Source organism: Microcaecilia unicolor, chromosome 5, assembly GCF_901765095.1.
Source record: "Microcaecilia unicolor chromosome 5, aMicUni1.1, whole genome shotgun sequence".
NCBI lineage: Eukaryota > Metazoa > Chordata > Amphibia > Gymnophiona > Siphonopidae > Microcaecilia > Microcaecilia unicolor.
The window spans coordinates 2,611,592-2,630,330 of NC_044035.1; the positions used below are offsets into that span (position 1 = coordinate 2,611,592).

The 18,739-nt window shown below is 42.8% G+C and overlaps 1 protein-coding gene across 1 annotated transcript in view; it reads right to left on the bottom strand.

Annotated features, from left to right (window-relative positions):
* Window positions 1-18,739, bottom strand: part of LOC115471030 (deleted in malignant brain tumors 1 protein-like) — a 94,816-nt gene that overhangs the window by 71,444 nt on the left and 4,633 nt on the right. Inside the window, exon 2 of the mRNA XM_030204699.1 lies at window positions 13,622-13,702. Coding sequence (XP_030060559.1) covers window positions 13,622-13,702 — 81 coding nt within the window. The remainder of the gene's footprint in view (window positions 1-13,621; window positions 13,703-18,739) is intronic.

Sequence of the window (18,739 nt, forward strand, 5' to 3'; positions counted from 1 at the left end):
TTGGAAGAAAAAAGGAAAATTTGAATCAGCAGCTGAAGAAGTGTCCTGGTCAGATTTCTGTGGGCTGGAGAATGTGTTGTACATTTTCATATAGCTGGAGTTGCTTGCTGGCTAGGAATGTGTTACCTTCTTATCTGCATGTGTAAATAGTGATATTACAGAGACTGAGTTCATATATAAATAGCGATTTCAGAATGAACCTATTTACTCATGCAGAGGTTTCACTTGCATGTGGCTTGAACATGCCAAATATTCAACTTTCGGAAATCCTTGAAGACCCACCTCTTTAATAGAATTTACCATAACGATCCATCATTTGAACATTAGTACATTGCCGTGTTTACCTGTTGTTCTGATATTGATATCTTTATACATGATGCTTTTATATACTACTAGTAAAAAAGGCCCGTTTCTGAAACAAATGAAACGGGCGCTAGCCAGGTTTTCCTCGTAGTGTGTATGTTTGTTTGAGTGAGTGTGTGTGTGAGAGTTGACTGTGTGAGAGAGAGAGTGACTGTGCGATTGTGTGTCAGAGAGAGATTGTGTCTGTGTGGTTGTGTATCTGTGAGTGAGTGTGTGTGTTTCAGAATGACTGTGTGCGAGTGCGTATGTGAGACACAGTGAGTGTGAGAGAGTGAGTGTGTTCCCCCCCCCCCTCCTACTCCTCTCTTCCCCTTTGCCCCCCCCCCCCTCTCATGATAGATAAAGTAGCATCCCTTCCCTTACAGGCGAGGGCAGGGCAAACACTCATGGGCAAATTTTTGATCTACATCACCACAGATTTAGAATGTTGGGACTTACGGAGGCTTCATTAGAATGTTGGAGGTGCGTTTTATATAGAGAGATGCTTCCCATATTCTTATGAAATTATAACTGTATGTGCCATTCTGTCGTAGTGACCCCATGACGGAGCAATGTAAGCCACATTGAGCCTGCAAATGTGTAGGAAAATGTGGGATACAAATGCAATAAATAAATATCTACATATGTATTCACCATTTTACAAGGGAATACACGGTATGTTCACCTGTCCATTTACAGCCACTCAGAGGCATTTTGGAGTAGTGTTTGTTTCAGCAGGAAATTAAGGGAACAGTTCTCCTTATTCTCTCATTGTTTATGTCTGTCTCCAAAAAGAAAAGAAAAATTACAATGTACAGCTTTATTACTCAATTATTGGTACTTCATGTCTTTGTTTGTAAAATGGGACAGTTGCACGTGGAAGTTGTGAAATCACCACCTCTGCGTGGAAGTGCCGGTACTTCTATGTGGAAGCCGTTGAGTTTGTGTCGTTCGTGCCCGCAAATTTATTTATTTATTGCATTTGTATCCCACCTCTTTGCAGGCTCAAAGTGGCTTACAATACATCATCAGTAGTGAAGGAATGTTAATAGATAAACGTTTGGTATTGCACAACTCCTGCACGGCCTGATACGTATTTTACAAAACACTCCACATTAGTACATAAGTACATAAGTAGTGCCATACTGGGAAAGACCAAAGGTCCATCTAGCCCAGCATCCTGTCACCGACAGTGGCCAATCCAGGTCTAGGGCACCTGGCACGCTCCCCAAACGTAAAAACATTCCAGACAAGTTATACCTAAAAATGCGGAATTTTTCCAAGTCCATTTAATAGCGGTCTATGGACTTGTCCTTTAGGAATCTATCTAACCCCTTTTTAAACTCCGTCAAGCTAACCGCCCGTACCACGTTCTCCGGCAACGAATTCCAGAGTCTAATTACACGTTGGGTGAAGAAAAATTTTCTCCGATTCGTTTTAAATTTACCACACTGTAGCTTCAACTCATGCCCTCTAGTCCTAGTATTTTTGGATAGCGTGAACAGTCAGCAGATCCTCTGTAAAATACTGCCGGAACTGAGCATGTGCAGACCTGGATGTCTCAAATTCAATCTCAACGTTCTATGTGTTTCCTGCTGTGAGACGCGATGTCCTCTTTGAAAGATGTGCTGCTTTCTAGTCTATTCTTAGGCAGGGTGAAATTAAGCTATTGCTGTATGCTAAGATAAATGGTGTTTATTCATCATTTCTTCTTTTTATACTGATTTATATCAATCACTAATGAAAATCATTGTAGTAGATCAGATTCCAGCTCTCCAGAGCACTCAGAACCCCTGGGGGAGACTTGACCCAGTTATTAACAGCTGGTACACTAAAACCTGGAGACCAGACGAAGAAAACCATGGGGATTAGCTCTCCTATTACCTCCTGTCTGCTCTCAAGTCCAGAGCCTAAATATCTAAAAACAATTAGCAAAACTCAGGAAGGAGATCTTGGAGGGGCATAATCGAACGAAAACGTCTATCTCCATGGGCGTTTATCTCCAAGAACGGGTCCGTGAAGGGGCGGACCGAACCGTATTTTCGAAAAAAATAGACGTCCATGTTTTATTCGACAATTTGTGAGCTGGGTGTTTTTGTTTTTCAGCGATAATGGAAAATGAAATCGCCCAGCTCAAAAACGAATAAATCCAAGGCATTTGTTCGTGGGAGGGGCCAGGAGTCGTAGTGCACTGGTCCCCCTCACATGCCAGGACACCAACCGGGCACCCTAGGGGGCACTTTTACAAAAACAAAAAAAAAGGTAAAAGAGCTCCCAGGTGCATAGCACCCTTCCCTTGTGTGTTGAGCCCCCCAAATCCCCCTCAAAACCCACTGCCCACAAGTCTACACCATTACTATAGCCCTAAGGGGTGAAGGGGGGCACCTACATGTGGGTTCAGTGGGTTTGGGGGGTTGGACGACTAATAAGCATTAAGCAGAACAATTGTAACAGGTAGGGGGGGGGATGGGCCTGGATCCACCTGCCTGAAGTCCACTGCACCCCCTAAAAACTGCTCCAGGGACCTGCATACTGCTGCCAGGGAGGTAGGTATGACATTTGATGGTGAAAATAAAAAGTTGTGAAACATCATTTTTTGTGGTGGGAGGGGGTTAGTGACCACTGGGGGAGTCAGGGGAGGTCATCCCCGATTCCCTCTGGGGGTTATCTGGTCATTTAGGGCACTTTTGGGGGCCTTATTCATGAAAAAACAGGGTCCAGGAAAAGTGCCCTAAATTCTAGCTACAAACGCATACTTTTTTCCCATTATCGGCGAAAGGCGCCCATCTCTGTTCGGGTGATAACCATGCCCCAGTCCCACCTTCACCACGCCTCTGACACGCCCCCATCAACTTTGTCCGCATCCGCGACGGAGTGCAGTTGAAAACGTCCAAAATCGGCTTTCGCTTATACCGATTTATTCGTTTTTGGGAGATAAACGTCTATCTCCCAATTTGGGTCGCAATATAGGCGTTTTTCTCTTTCGATTATAAGCAGGTTGGTGTCTTTCATCTGAGGAAAAATGTACTTGATTTAAGAGATACATATTAAAATAGGAGGACACAATATAGGCTTAGAAAGTCAAGAATAAGTGTTTTTCAGGGTCCGCGTCTATTTCAACACATAATACAACTATAGTGGATCAACTGTGGAATTTTATGCCTTTAAGAATAAGATTGACTATTAGCTCTTTGATGATGGTTGTTTCAGGAATATTTATGTGAGAACTGAGCTTTACGGTCATTGATTGATTAATTGCCGTCAAGTCAAAGCTGATTCCTGGTGATGATATAGATTGACTTTTTAATACTACTACTACTTGACATTTCTAAAGTGCTACTAGGGTTACGCAGCGCTGTACAATTTAACATAGAAGGACAGTCCCTGCTCAAAGGAGCTTACAATCTAAAGGACAAATAGAGCATTCATTGTTGTTGTGATTGTGTCAATCCATCTTATTGCTGGTCTTCTGCACCCTCGTTCTCCTTAATCTTTCTTAGCATAATTGCTGGTTCTAGACACTCTGGCCGACGCATAATATGGCAAAAAAATGATAGTTTCAATCTAGCCACATGAGCTTCTAGTGCAAATTTGGTATTTACTTGGTCAAGGACTCATCTGTTTGATTTCTTGGCTGTCTCCAGTATCACAACTCAAATGCTTCAATGCTCTTTCTGTCCTGCCTTTTCATGGTCTAACATTACGGATTCGTACAGTGTAATAGAAAAAACCCCATTGTTTGTATTATTCAAATCTTTATTAGTAATGAAACATCACATGACTTGAAAGTCTTAACCAAATCCTTCATTGCAGCTATCTTGTGGCATTCCTTTTGTCTACTGGAGTCTTTGTTATTGATGATTGATCATAAAAGACAATAATTGTCTACAACTTCAATGTCTTCACCATCAGTTCTGAAGCTTGGTTTTGCTGTTCATGTCATCACTTTTTTTTTGTGGGGGGGGAGGGGACATGGGATTTGATATCACCTTCCTGTTAATGTGCTACTTAAAATAATATTTGAGTAAGAGGACAGAGCTTAATTTCTGCTTTTAATTACAGAAGCAATTCATTTGTCTTTTCTAATGAGTGCAGTCTAACCGCTGCGTCCTTTAATGTTATCTTTGGCTGTTTACCCAGCGGCCGGTTGTCCTGAATCGTTTAGTAATAGAGCAGAATATGGTTTACCATTCAATGATGGATGGCCCAGTGCATATTGTGATTTAGCAGCACAGGGGCCAAGTCATTCTCTGCCTCTGTCACAATGGCTTGAGGAAAGGATCCAAGCAGAAAAGCAAACTTTGGAGCAAGAAACGCAGGTTATTGCATTTCTGAAGTGAGGAACGCACTGACCTTGGGCTCATGCTTTGGCTTCATGTCTTGCCACAGAAATCCGTCCAACTTGAATTCCTTTTTCTGTAGCGCCATGAAATGAAGACGTCAAGGGAGGAAGGACAGAAGTGAGATCTTCAGTGCTGAGACCACTAATGTTCATTACTGTGGAAGATATTATCTGAAGGCTGCTTAAATGTGTCCACAGTATTAAGTTGTCTAGTTACTAAAGCGCAGGTCATGTACTATTGCAGTCAGAAGCACAGGGGGTTACTCATTCTGGATCTCACATTGTCACAGCCAGGAAAGCACAGCTATTCCCGGAGACTTTATGCGGGGTCATGACCTTTAGTGAAGCACTAGGCCTGAGTAACCTCTCCCTGAAGATAGCTAAAAAAAATTCACCCTCCCCTTTCATTATTAGCCACAGATTTTTCACTAAACTCTGCCTTCCCACACAGTACGTGAGATTTTGGAGTATCTGTCACCTCTCCCCACCTGCTGGAGCCCCCAAATTGTTATTCAAATTTCAGTTTATTTGATATACAACATCACAAGTATGCTTTCAAAGTGGTTTACAATATGCCAAAAAACAAAACAAAACCCCAAACAACCTTTGAAAAGACCTACAATGGTTGATAGAAACATAGAAAAATGTAGGCAGATAAAGACCATATGGCCTATCCAGTCTGCCCATCCATGCCATCTATTCTCCTTATCACTCCCTTAGGGATCCTATGTACTTGTCCCAAGCTCTCTTGAATTCAGATACAGTTTTAAACTCCGCCACTTCCACTGGGAGGCCGTTCCATGAATTCACCACCGTTTCCGTGAAGAAGTATTTCCTCAGGTTACTCTATGCCCTTTCACCTTCATCCTATGCCCCCTCGTTCCAGAGCGTCCTTTCAATTGAGAGAGACTCACCATGTAGTTATGTAAACATCTCTGTCATATTTCCCTTCTCCTGCTTTTCTTCCAAAGTCTACATATTGAGATCTTCCCATGTGCTTTATGACAAAGACCAATGACCATTTTATTAGCTGCCCTCTGGACTGACTCCATCCATCTCTCTCGATTCAACTCTCTGGTCACCCAGTCAAAGGACTACTACTACTACTACTATTTAGCATTTCTATAGCGCTACAAGGCGTACGCAGTGCTGCACAAACATAGAAGAAAGACAGTCCCTGCTCAAAGAACTTACAATCTAATAGACAAAAGATAAAGCAAATCAAATCAATTAATGTGTACAGGAAGGAGGAGAGGAGGGTAGGTGGAGGCGAGTGGTTACAAGTCAAAAGCAATGTTAAAGAGCTGGGCTTTCAGTCTAGATTTAAAGGTGGCCAAGGATGGGGCAAGACGTAGGAGCTCAGGAAGTTTATTCCAGGCGTAGGGTGCAGCGAGACAGAAGGCGCAAAGTCTGGAGTTGGCAGTAGTGGAGAAGGGAGCAGATAAGAAGAATTTATCCATGGAGCGGAGTGCACGGGAAGGGGTGTAGGGAAGGACGAGTGTGGAGAGATACTGGGGAGCAGCAGAGTGAGTACATTTATAGGTTAGTAGAAGAAGTTTGAACAGGATGCAAAAACAGATAGGGAGCCAGTGAAGGGTCTTGAGGAGAGGGGTAGTATGAGTCAGATTTTTCTGACAAGACCTTTCTCTAGTAAAACCATGTTGCCTCGGGTTCTGTAATCCACTGGATTCCAAAAACTTTACTATTCTCCGTTTTAAAAGTGTTTCCATTATTAGAAGTCAGCCCTGTAGTCTCCAACCACTTCCTTACTTCCGCATTTGTGGAGAGCAACCACATCTGCTCTTGTCCAGTCCTCCAGGACCATTCCTGACTCTAGTGAAGCATTGAAAAGGTCAGCCAACAGAGCCACTAGAATTCCCTATGTTCCTTCAGTAGATTAGATTAGATTTATTATTTTTTAGTCCGCCCTTAACCATGGCAGATTACAATAAAAACACTCATAAAATATTCAATAAACGAAAATACAAAAGCAGCAAGAAGAAGATATATCAAAAATGCATCACTTAAACAGGACAATAAAAAGCCTTAATCAAAAGAAAGTCTCTTAGGTGCTTCCAAAATGCTGGCTCACAGATTTCACCACTCTGTCCACCATTAGTTTAGCCAGCACCTCACAAACACGTTCAGGGACTATCACCCCTCCATTCCTATTTGTGTTTGTCTTCTGCAGTCCTGCTTCTGGCCCTTCAGCTGTGAACACAGAACAGAAATATTTGTTAAGCCTTATCTTTTGTGTCAAGGCAAGCCCCAGAGATTCCCCAGTGAAGCAGTTGAGCCCAGAACTACGGGTCCCAGAAGTCCTTGCAAGAATGAGTGAGGAGAGTAGTCCTAAAAAGATGGAATGGATTCCCAGCCCCAGCAGGGGGAGCAATGGCTCAAGGCAGGGTGAGCCTGTTACTCCCTTCCCCACTAGAGGGCGAGGGAAGGATGAAGCTTAGTTTCCCTGGCTTCGCCATCAGTATATAATTCCACCCAGCTATGAGAAGGGGAGAGCAGATTTCCTGGAGGATCTCAGTCACCAGGAGAGAGGGGAGATGAATGGAGAGAGAGATTCCATGGAGTATGTGGAGGAAGGAAGTAGCCTACCACTAGAGCTGCCCAAGGGAGACAAGCCAGCTACCATGGAGTGGGAGAATTCAAAGGTTGCCCTGGCCAGCACATGAAGGCAGTGGAGGAGGCCACACTGGGCGTGGTGTTGAGAGGTGGAAGAAACTGCCAACCCTGCTCCTTACAGGGTTCCCTCTGTGCTGTGAAAAGGCAGGTGATTTAGGGTATTGGTTTGACGTGCAAAGACTGTCCATGAAGATTTGTTCTGAACTGTTGTGCTATATTGGAAGTGTGCTGAACTCTTACTAAACCCTTCTGAAGGAGGGGGAAGGGAAAGCTAATGCCCTAATAGAAGACCTGAGCGTTTGCTGAGGGATTTTGGGACCTGGACTGTACCTTTTTTGTTTGCTTTTGAAGATTATCTTATGAGGACAGTACCTTTTTCTTTTGAGGACTATATTAAGAGGGCTGTACCTTTTCTTTTGAAGAATATAATTATGATTTTTGATATGAAATTGCCTTGATAATGAAATACTTTGGCCCTGAGTCCCAGTATCAGGAGTATTCTGTTCTGGAACCTTGGGAGCCCTGCAGACTTGCTGGCTCCACCCAAGAGGAGGAAGCGGATCCCCCCCCCCCCCCTTTACACTTTATCAGCTTCTACACATTCCTCCCCATCACCTTTGAGTCTCATAATGTCACTTTTGCACTTCTTTCTATCACTAACATATCTAAAAAAAATGTCTTCCCCCCCCCCCCCTCTCCATTTGACTGTATTGGCTATTTTTCTTCCATTTCCATCTTTGCTTTCTTCACTACTCTACCGGCTTCTCTTAGCTTTTCCCGATACTGTCACTTGTGTTCCTCTTTCTGTGCTCTCTTGTAGTTAATACATAAGTACATAAGTATTGCAATACTGGGACAGACCAAAGGTCCATCGAGCCCAGCATCCTGTTCCAAGAGTGGCCAATCCAGGTCACAAATACCTGGGAGAAACCCAAACAGTAGCAACATTCCATGTAGAACCCCAAAGAATAGCAAGATTCTAGAATTCTAAATAACAACAAGATTCCATGCAGAATTTCAAAGTGTAGCAACATTCCATTCAGAATCCTAAGTACATAAGTTTTGCCATACTGGGACAGACCAAAGGTCCATCAAGCCCAGCATCCTGTTTCCAGCAGTGGCCAATCCAGATCACAAATACCTGGCAAGATCCCAAAAAAGTACAAAACATTTTATACTGCTTATCCCAGAAATAGTGGATTTTCCCCAAGTCCATTTAATAACAGTCTATGGACTTTTCCTTTCGGAAGCCGTCCAAACCTTTTTAAAACTCCGCTAAGAAGTCTAAACTTCTTTTTCTTACCTTCTCAGCTACTACTTTTGAGAACCAAAGCAGCCTCCTTTTCCTCTTACTTTTACTTACTTTCCTTACAAAAAGGTTTGTTGCCCTTACAATACCCCCTTTCAGTTTTGTCCACTCTTGTCGAACTTCTTCCGGATGTTCCCATTCAGACAAGAATTTCTTGAGGTAACCCTCACCTGAACAAAGTTAGTATTTTGAAGTCTAGAACCCTTAGTTTTGAATGAACCCTCTTCACATGTATCTTATTAAACAGCGTGATCTGCTGATCACTGGATGCCAGATGATCACCCACTATAACATCAGAAACATTCTCCCCATTAGTGAGCACTAAGTCCAGTATGGCCCCATCCTGCTTGGGTTCTCTTACCCATAGGAGCCGACTCTGTGGGTGCTGTGGGTGCTTGAGCACCCCCAATATTGAGAAAATTCCTTGCATGTGTCCAGGGAGGGATTATGTGCATTGGGCTTAGCACCCCTAATCATTTTGAAAAGTTGTTTCCTATGCTCTTAGCAACTGCTGGAATAGCTCCCCCTAAAGAGAGTCCAGGATCTCCCAGCTTCTAAAAGACCCCCCCCCCCCTCCAATAGGGGTATCCCAATCAACATCTGGCATATTAAAATCAACCATTAGTAGTATTTCCCCTTTCACAGCTATATTTTGAATGTCTTCAATTAAATCTCTGTCCACTTCTTCAGTCTATATATCACACCAATGTAAATACATTTGCCATTCCCTCTTTCCAGATTGACCCACAGTGTCTCTTCCTTACCCTGTCTTTTCTTCCCATCCTGTCTTTTCTGAACAGACTAGTAAAAAAGGCCCGTTTCCAAAACCAATGAAACGGGCGCTAGCATGTGGCTTTTTTTTCTGTGTGTATGTGTCACAGAGTTATTTTGTGTGTGTGTGAGTGTGAGTGTGTGAGGGTGGGGTGTGTGTGCAGGTTGTTGATGTGAGTGTGTGTGTTTTGTTTTGTTTTTTGGGTGGGGGTTGGGGGATGTGCTGTGCTGTGCTGGCAAAGTGGGATGGATTGGTGTGTGGCTTTGAGGGTGTGTTTCTGTTGTATTGTGTGTGTGTGGTTTTGTCTGTCAAGGAGGTTTGTGGAGGGGGGTCTTTCTGTTGGTGAAATGTAAATGTGGTTGTAGGGGGGGTCAGCCTTTGTTGAGTGTTTTTTTTTCCATGTTTTTTTTTTGTGTTGTGCTGAGGCAGCAGTGTTGTTTTAGATGGGCGGAAGGTAGAGGAGCAAGTTCTTGGTCTGTCGGTATTTTTTGGCCATTTCAGGGCTGCTGTAGGGGAATGCTGGAAGTGAAATGTGCTGTAGGAAGCAGCGCTGTCTTTTTCCATTGGGCTGGGGTTCTGGGCATCCTGGAGGTGGGAGATGGCTTGCCTGAGGACGGGGATGGTTGTTTTAAGTTGGCGGAAGGGAAAAGAGCACGGTCTCGGGCCATCGGGGGGTGATCCGGTATGTTCGGTCCATTTCAGGCCGGCTGCAGGGGATTGCTGGAACATTTATGTGCTGCGGGAAGCAGCGCCGTCTTTTTCCGGGTGCTCGGTGAATCCCTGAGGTGGGAGACGGCTTGCCTGAGGCTGGGGATGGTTGGGCACGTCCTTGGCCGCTTCGGCAAAAGGGGAAGAGGAAGGGGTGGGGAGTTACCTGCAGTCGCGTGAGAAACCGGGTATTCTTTGTTTGTTTTGTATTATTAGTTTGTATTTCTGTTGACGAAAGAGTGGATGCCTTTCGAATGATGGAGGTGGTGCGTCAGTGTGCGGTTGTTTCGTTAGTTTGGCAGCCAGTCTCCAGCGATTCCTAAGCATGGAAAATGAGGCAGCAGATCAATATGACAACAAAAATGTTATATTAAAGATACCGTATGTGTCGCCAGTGAGCTTTGATAGCGTGGTACTCACTGGCGATACAACAGGATGTGCTGTTTGTGCTGGTTTCTTTCGAATATATATATTTTTTCCTTGGCCTGATATGCAAATTATAAATTGTTCTTTTTTTTAAAAAGAGATACAGACTAGCCCCTGACGCAGCCCTTTGTTGGGCGAAACACGGCCTGTGTCGGGCAATTATCTCATATACGGTATCTTCAATAAAACATTTTTGTTGTCATATTATAAGTACATAAGTAGTGCCATACTGGGAAAGACCAAAGGTCCATCTAGCCCAGCATCCTGTCACCGACAGTGGCCAATCCAGGTCAAGGGCACCTGGCACGCTCCCCAAACGTAAAAACATTCCAGACAAGTTATACCTAAAAATGCAGAATTTTTCCAAGTCCATTTAATAGCGGTCTATGGACTTGTCCTTTAGGAATCTATCTAACCCCTTTTTAAACTCCGTCAAGCTAATCGCCCGTACCACGTTCTCCGGCAACGAATTCCAGAGTCTAATTACACGTTGGGTGAAGAAAAATTTTCTCCGATTCGTTTTAAATTTACCACACTGTAGCTTCAACTCATGCCCTCTAGTCCTAGTATTTTTGGATAGCGTGAACAGTCGCTTCACATCCACCCGATCCATTCCACTCATTATTTTATACACTTCTATCATATCTCCCCTCAGCCGTCTCTTCTCCAAGCTGAAAAGCCCTAGCCTTCTCAGCCTCTCTTCATAGGAAAGTCGTCCCATCCCCACTATCATTTTCGTCGCCCTTCGCTGTACCTTTTCCAATTCTACTATATCTTTTTTGAGATACGGAGACCAGTACTGAACACAATACTCCAGGTGCGGTCGCACCATGGAGCGATACAACGGCATTATAACATCCGCACACCTGGACTCCATACCCTTCCTAATAACACCCAACATTCTATTCGCTTTCCTAGCCGCAGCAGCACACTGAGCAGAAGGTTTCAGCGTATCATCGACGACGACACCCAGATCCCTTTCTTGATCCGTAACTCCTAACGCGGAACCTTGCAAGACGTAGCTATAATTCGGGTTCCTCTTACCCACATGCATCACTTTGCACTTGTCAACATTGAACTTCATCTGCCACTTGCACGCCCATTCTCCCAGTCTCGCAAGGTCCTCCTGTAATCGTTCACATTCCTCCTGCGACTTGACGACCCTGAATAATTTTGTGTCATCGGTGAATTTAATTACCTCACTAGTTATTCCCATCTCTAGGTCATTTATAAATACATTAAAAAGCAACGGACCCAGCACAGACCCCTGCGGGACCCCACTAACTACCCTCCTCCACTGAGAATACTGGCCACGCAATCCTACTCTCTGCTTCCTATCTTTCAACCAGTTCTTAATCCATAATAATACCCTACCTCCGATTCCATGACTCTGCAATTTCTGCTGCCTCATTTTCCACTGCTGAGTCCAGGTCCATGGCTGAACTGGAGACTACGAATGCCCACGACAAGAAAAATGTGAGAAGTTCAGAGCAGAGGAAACTCTTCAACTGCGCTTTTAGACAGGTGATTCAGAAGTTTCCCTCTTCCCCACTCAGGAGCTAAAACAGAGCTTGAAGCAGGGGCAAGAGAGACTCATAAGTAATCAATAACATCAATAAGGGAAACTAGAGTTTCTACTTAGAAATATTTCAGTAGTTCCCTCACACCCAATTTCATTTGACTTTCCTGGGTTTTTTCCTGTCATTAGCTATCGGGTTTCAGTACAAAGTCTTGAACAGTCTCTGATGTTTATATTCCTTTATTCTGCTCTCTGGCTCTGAATTTCCAGCGTGGCTCTCACTCTTCAGCATTCCTTTATGTACATCATCTCTGCTGGCAAATATTTCTAACAAGGACATAGGATTGCCATCTGCCCTGAGGAAACCACGGAAAAGAACACTTTCCTCTGCTCTTCTGCCATAATACTAACAGATGATGTAACTAGAATCTGATCGCCATAATATTCCTATGCACCTTATCTGTTATATATACTCTGATTCTCTATTCCATCAATGTGATTGTAGTTGTATTATATTGTAAGCCACATTGAGCCTGCAAATAGGTGGGAAAATGTGGGATATAAATGCAGCTAAATAAAAATAGAATAAGGCATTTTTCTCTCAGTACTTGTACAGTCAATTAATTGTTGCTTCTTCTTTAGAGACAGTCGAATAAACACCACATAATAAGAAAGAATAAATACACAAGAGAGGGCAACTGATGGGGCTTGGACAGAGGGTTTGCTTCTACTGACCCCCATCTCTATTCTCCCACGAGGTGGAGAGGCAGCTCCTCCAACAGAGGGGGGGAATCTGACACCAAGAACCAAACCTTGTTTAAATTTGGGAAAAGTTGTTTTACACAGTTCTGAAGCTGGTTTTGCTGAAAGAAATCAAAAACCACACACAGTGAAAAGTGACTGGTCAATGAGGGGGAAATGTCTCGTCAATCTGTGGCAAGGATCAATTATTCAATGCGCACAGTACAAAAAGTAATAATAGACAAAAAATGTTTTGGTTTTTTTTCATATCAATTTAAACCAAAAATAAGAAAAAATATATACATAAGAAGATCAACTTCTCTGTTTCATATTCTTCATATAACAACGTACTTTAGGTGAAGGAAAATTTTTAGTACATCTCTTAGACTCATTTGTCCAGTTATGTGCAGAGTGGTATGTTCCAGAATATATGTAAACCGCTTTGAATGTAGTTGCAAAAACCTCAGAAAAAAATGATCTACAAATATGAAAATACACCGTTCAGGAAATCCAGACTGCCCCAATTTGACTGCCCCTATCGGACTGACCGTTCACTTGTCTTTTAGATTGTAAGCTCTTTGAGCAGGGACTGTCCCTCTATGTGCTGCGTAACCCTAGTAGCACTTTAGAAATGTTAAATAGTAGTAGTAGTAGTAGTAGATATCTTTATACACACTTACACAAAATCCATAAGCAATAAGACACTGGCAAAAACAGCAGCAACACCATTCCAATAATCACATTTTGACTGAAAAGACAGAAACCTTTTTTTTTTGGGGGGGGGGGGGGGCAAACATTTTTGTTTCTGTTAAAAAGAAATGTATTTACCTTGCCCATAGGCTATGCTGGTGGTGAAGAACAGCAGCCCCCAGAGCTTCCCAATGGCCCCCATGCCCATGAAGTCTCTTCCTGGGATAAGAATAACAGCTTTGCCAATTAATACTAAGCTTTCACATGGGAGGTGTGTCCTGCCGTCTGATCCTGTTTCTTTGATTGGGGTGATTGAGCTCAGAGGAGGACCTTTGGTCCACACAGTTGATCCTATGCTTTGCAGGTTGATGGCACTGATGTAGCTCTCAGCCTCTTTCTTTTAATTGATCTGGGAGCAGCTAGAAGTGACAAAAAATGATGGTTTTCACAACCAGTTATTGCTCCGAAGAAGGTGCATCTGTCGGTCAGTCCAAACAGTTCTTCATATTCATTCATGATCAAGACTTGCAATACCCAGTAGTGGGGCCCAGTCACTTTTCCTGACACCGTGTTAAATTGCCAAAGCTGTGCTTTTTTTGCCTTCTGCCTCTTGTCTCCCTCTTCCTCTCATATTACTCTTCGCATGAAGGTCATCTCCATTACTCAGTGCCCCTCTTCACTACAGGCTTCTTGGTGCTAACTCAATAAATGTAAGATACATAGAGATAATCAGAAAAAGTCGACCAGGAAGCAAGGATGAAAAATGGCAGAAAAGACCTTGGTGAACCTTGAAAGTAAAAGCTTTTACAGCTACTGCGAAATAGCAGAGAGCTTACTCAAGAGAAAACATTACCAGTCGGAAAAACTCCAATGCCACTCCCCTGTGTAAACAATCACAGTCTATTCCAAAAATGTCTTTATCAAAATATTTTTCAAAACTTTCAAAGTGAAGCAAAATTACTTAGCTTCCAAAAGCTCAATGCATCAGTGTCCCAAACATATTAAAATCTTCTATCATCTTCCAGTCAACTGACAGAGCAGAACAAATAATCTGGCATTTCTGTTCACCGCTCCAGAGAAACATGACTGGATTACTGACTCGTATTTCTTTTTAGCACAAAAGGGCCTCCAGAACTGGAACAAGGGTGCAGTCTTTAATGGGTTGGACCATTGTTCCAGGTCTGGAGACCCCCTTTTGGGCTGCTTTGTTCTCTGTAATTTTGGACCCTCTCTTTTTTTTTTTTTTTTTTTTTGCTGTCTGGCTCATAAGATTATATTGCTTGTTCTATTATGAAAAATTGCAATAAATAAAAAACAAAAAACAACAAATGGAGGCAGTGTTTCAATATTTGGATGGGTGCCCACCTAAATGATAAGGACATAAGAACATAAGTGTTGCCATACTAGGACAGACCAAAGGTCCATCAAGCCCAGCATCCTGTTTCCAATAGTGGCCAATCCAGGTTATAGGTATCTGGCAAGATCCCAAAACAGTACAATACATTTTATGCTGCTTATAAGCAGTGGATTCTTCCCAAGTCCATCCTATTAATGGCTTATGGACTTTTCTTTTAGGAAGCTATCCAAACCTTTTTAAAACTCTGCTAAGCTAACTGCTTTTACTACATTCTCTGGCAACGAATTCCAGAGTTTAATTACATGTTGCGCGAAGAAATATTTTTGCCAATTCATTTTAAATGTACTACTTTGAAGCTTACATAAATACATAAGTATTGCCATACTGGGAAAGACTAAAGGTCCATCAAGCCCAGCATCCTGTTTCCAACAGTGGCCAATCCAGGTCACAAATACCTGGCAAGATCCCCAAAATGTACAAAACAATTTATACTGCTTATCCCAGAAATAATGGATTTTCCCCATTTAATAATGGTCTATGGACTTTTCCTTATGAAGCCGTCCAAACCTTTATAAAACTCCGCTAAGCTAACAGCCTTTACCACATTCTCCGGCTATGAATTCCAGAATTTAATTACATGTTGAGTGAACAAAAGGTTTCTCCAATTCATTTTAAATTTACTACATTGTAGTTTCATCGCATGCCCCCTAGTCCTAGTATTTTTGGAAAGCGTAAACAGACGCTTCATATCTACCCGTTCCACTCCACTCATTATTTTATAGACCTCTATCATACCTCCCCTCAGCTGCCTTTTCTCCAAGCTGAAGAGCCCTAGCTGTTTTAGCCTTTCCTCATAGGGAAGTCGTTCCATCCCCTTTATCATTTTCGTCACCCTTCTCTGCACCTTTTCTAATTCCACTATATCTTTTTTGAGATGCAGCGACCAAAATTGAACACAATATTCGAGGTGCGGTTGCACCATGGAGCGATACAAAGGCATTATAACATCCTCATTTTTGTTTTCCATTCCTTTCCTAATAATACCTAACATTCTATTTGCTTTCTTAGCTGCCGCAGAACACTGAGCAGACGGTTTCAACGTATCATCAACGACGACACCTAGATTCCTTTCTTGGTCCATGACTCCTAATGTGGAACCTTGCATGACGTAGCTATAATTCAGGTTCCTCTTTCCCATATGTATCACTTTGCACTTACTCACATTAAACATCATCTGCCATTTAGACGCCCAGTCTCCCAGTCTCGTAAGGTCCTCTTGTAATTTTTCACAATCCTCCCGCTTCATTGTATCCTCCCCTAGTCCTAATAAACCACACACTATATGGTTTGAGATCAAAAGCGGAGTGCAGCTGCACAAAACTCAAAGTACTGGATTTCAGATGTGCTGATTTTGGCAAAATGGGGAATACCTGAAGGAGGAGCTGATGGCATGGATAGGCATGTGAAGTGAAAGAGCAGTGGTCCAAGCTGAAAACAGCTGTAAATATGGCAACTGATCTTTACACAAGGAAAGTAAACAAAAACAAGAGAAATGGGAAGCCTATATGGTTCTCCAAACAAGTGGCTGAAAAAATAAGGGCAACAGAGGCTTCGTTCAAGAAATACAGAAGAACGCAACAGGAGGAGAAGAGATTACTGGCTTAGCTTCTTTGAGTTTCAGAGGGAAATACAGCTCATGAAAGTGCAGGCGGGGAAAAAAATATCTTAAGGTGAAAAGAGAGGTGACAAGAGCTTTTTCAGATATATTGGGGAAAGGAGAAAAGATAGGAATGGAATTGTAAGACTGAAAGATTTTGAGAATGGCTTTGTGGAGAGTGATGAGGACAAAGCAAACGTACTGAACAAATACTTCTGTGTTCATGGAAGAAAGTCCTTGAGAAGGACCGCAATCAACTGCCGAGGGTATATCTGGGAATGGAGTGGATATTAAGCCGTTCACGGAAGACAGCGTTTATAAACAGCTTTAAAATCTGGTAGTGGACAAAGCTATGGAGCCAGATGGGATACATGATAGGGGAGCTCAGAAAAGTCCTGGCAGAACCTCTTAAGGATTTATTTAACAGATCTTTAGAGGCCGATGTGGTCTCTCTTCACAAAAGTGTGGTCAGGGAAGAAGTGGGAAACTACAGGCCAGTAAACCTCACGTCAGTAGTAGGAAAAATAATGGAGTCACTGGTGAAGGAACAAATAGTTAACTTTCTAGAAACCAACGGGTTACGGGATTTGAGGCAACATGGCTTCACCAAAGAAAAATCCTGCCAAACAAATCTGATTGACTTCTTTGACTGGGTGACCAAAGAACTGGATCAAGGACATGAGCTAGATGTAATCTACTTGGATTTCAGCGAAGCCTTTGATTCCACCCCTCACAGAAGACTCATAAATAAGCTGAGAGGACTGAACTTAGGACCCAAGATGGTGAAATGGATTGGAAAATGGTTGACCGACATGTCAACAGAGGGTGGTGGTAAATGGAATCTGCTTGTAGGAAATGAAAATGAGCAGTGCAGTGCCTCAGGGGTTGATGCTGGGGCCGATTCTGTATATTTGTGAGACAGTGCTGGAGGGTTTGAAAAGTATTTCCATGTAACTTCCTCGAGTGTCCCCTAGTCTTTGTACTTTTAGAACAAGAAAAAACAAAAATCAATCTGAGTGTCAAACCAAATGTCTCAAAAAATCTTGCTCAAAAACCTATCCAGTCAATATTCAGCCTGTGACAGTCAGTGGTTTTTTTCGAGCCGTGGGCAGCATTAGCCCTGGATTTTCAATGTCGAACCACGCCCAAGCGCTGGCATGGAATATCTGGGGCTAATTAAACATGTGTTGGCCACTGAAGCTTATCTGGGTCCCAGTCAATGTTCAGCTGGGACCCAATAAGACACTTATGCAGTCCTTGACTGAATATCGGCCAGGCACCACCCTTCGATTCCACCTCTGGATATTCAATATGCCTGGTGCTGATACCCAGAAGTTAATCGAACAACAGCCAATGTTCAGTGTGTGGTTAGTTCAATGGCTGAAATTAGCGTAGCCTTTTGCTGTCCTCACTTTAGCCACTTCTTAACTGGTTAGTGGTCTGAATATGGCTGATAACTGGTTAAGTACCAGCACCCCCCAGGCTCCGCCCTGGGCAATTATTGGTGCTATTCAGTAGCTCTGTCCCGAATGATTTAACCAGGCAGGAGCGCTCAGTTCTGGTCACCATTTCTCAGAAAATTCTCCATAGTACCTGAAGATTGGAGGTTGGCCAATGTAATGCTGATTTTTAAAAAGGGTTCCGGGGTGATCTGGGAAATTACAGACCAGTAAGCCTGACATCAGAGCTGGCCAAAATAGTGGAAACTATTATAAAGAATAAAATTGCAGAACACATAGAATAAACATGGCTTAATGGAACGGAGTCAGCATGGATTCAGCCAAGAGAAGTCGCCTTACCAATTTGCTTCATTTCTTTGAAGGCGTGAATAAGCATGTGGATAAAGGTGAGCCGGTTCATGTAGTATATCTAGATTTTCAGAAAACGTTTGACAAAGTTCCTCATGAGACTCCTGAGAAAATTAAAGAGTCGTGGGATAGGAGGCAAGGTTCTGGTGTGGATTAGGAATTAGTTATTGGACAGAAAACAGAGGGTAGGGTTAAATGGTCATTTTTCTCAGTGGAGAAGGGTGAACAGTGGAGTGCCGCAGGGATCTGTACTGGGAACAGTGCTATTTAGCATATTTATAAATGATATGGAAATCAGAACGGATGAGTGAGGTGATCAAATTTGCAGATGATACAAAACTATTCAAGGTTGTTAAAACATGAGCGGACTGTGAAATATTGTAGGAATACTTTAGGGAATTGGAAGACTGGGCATCCAAATGGCAGATGAAATT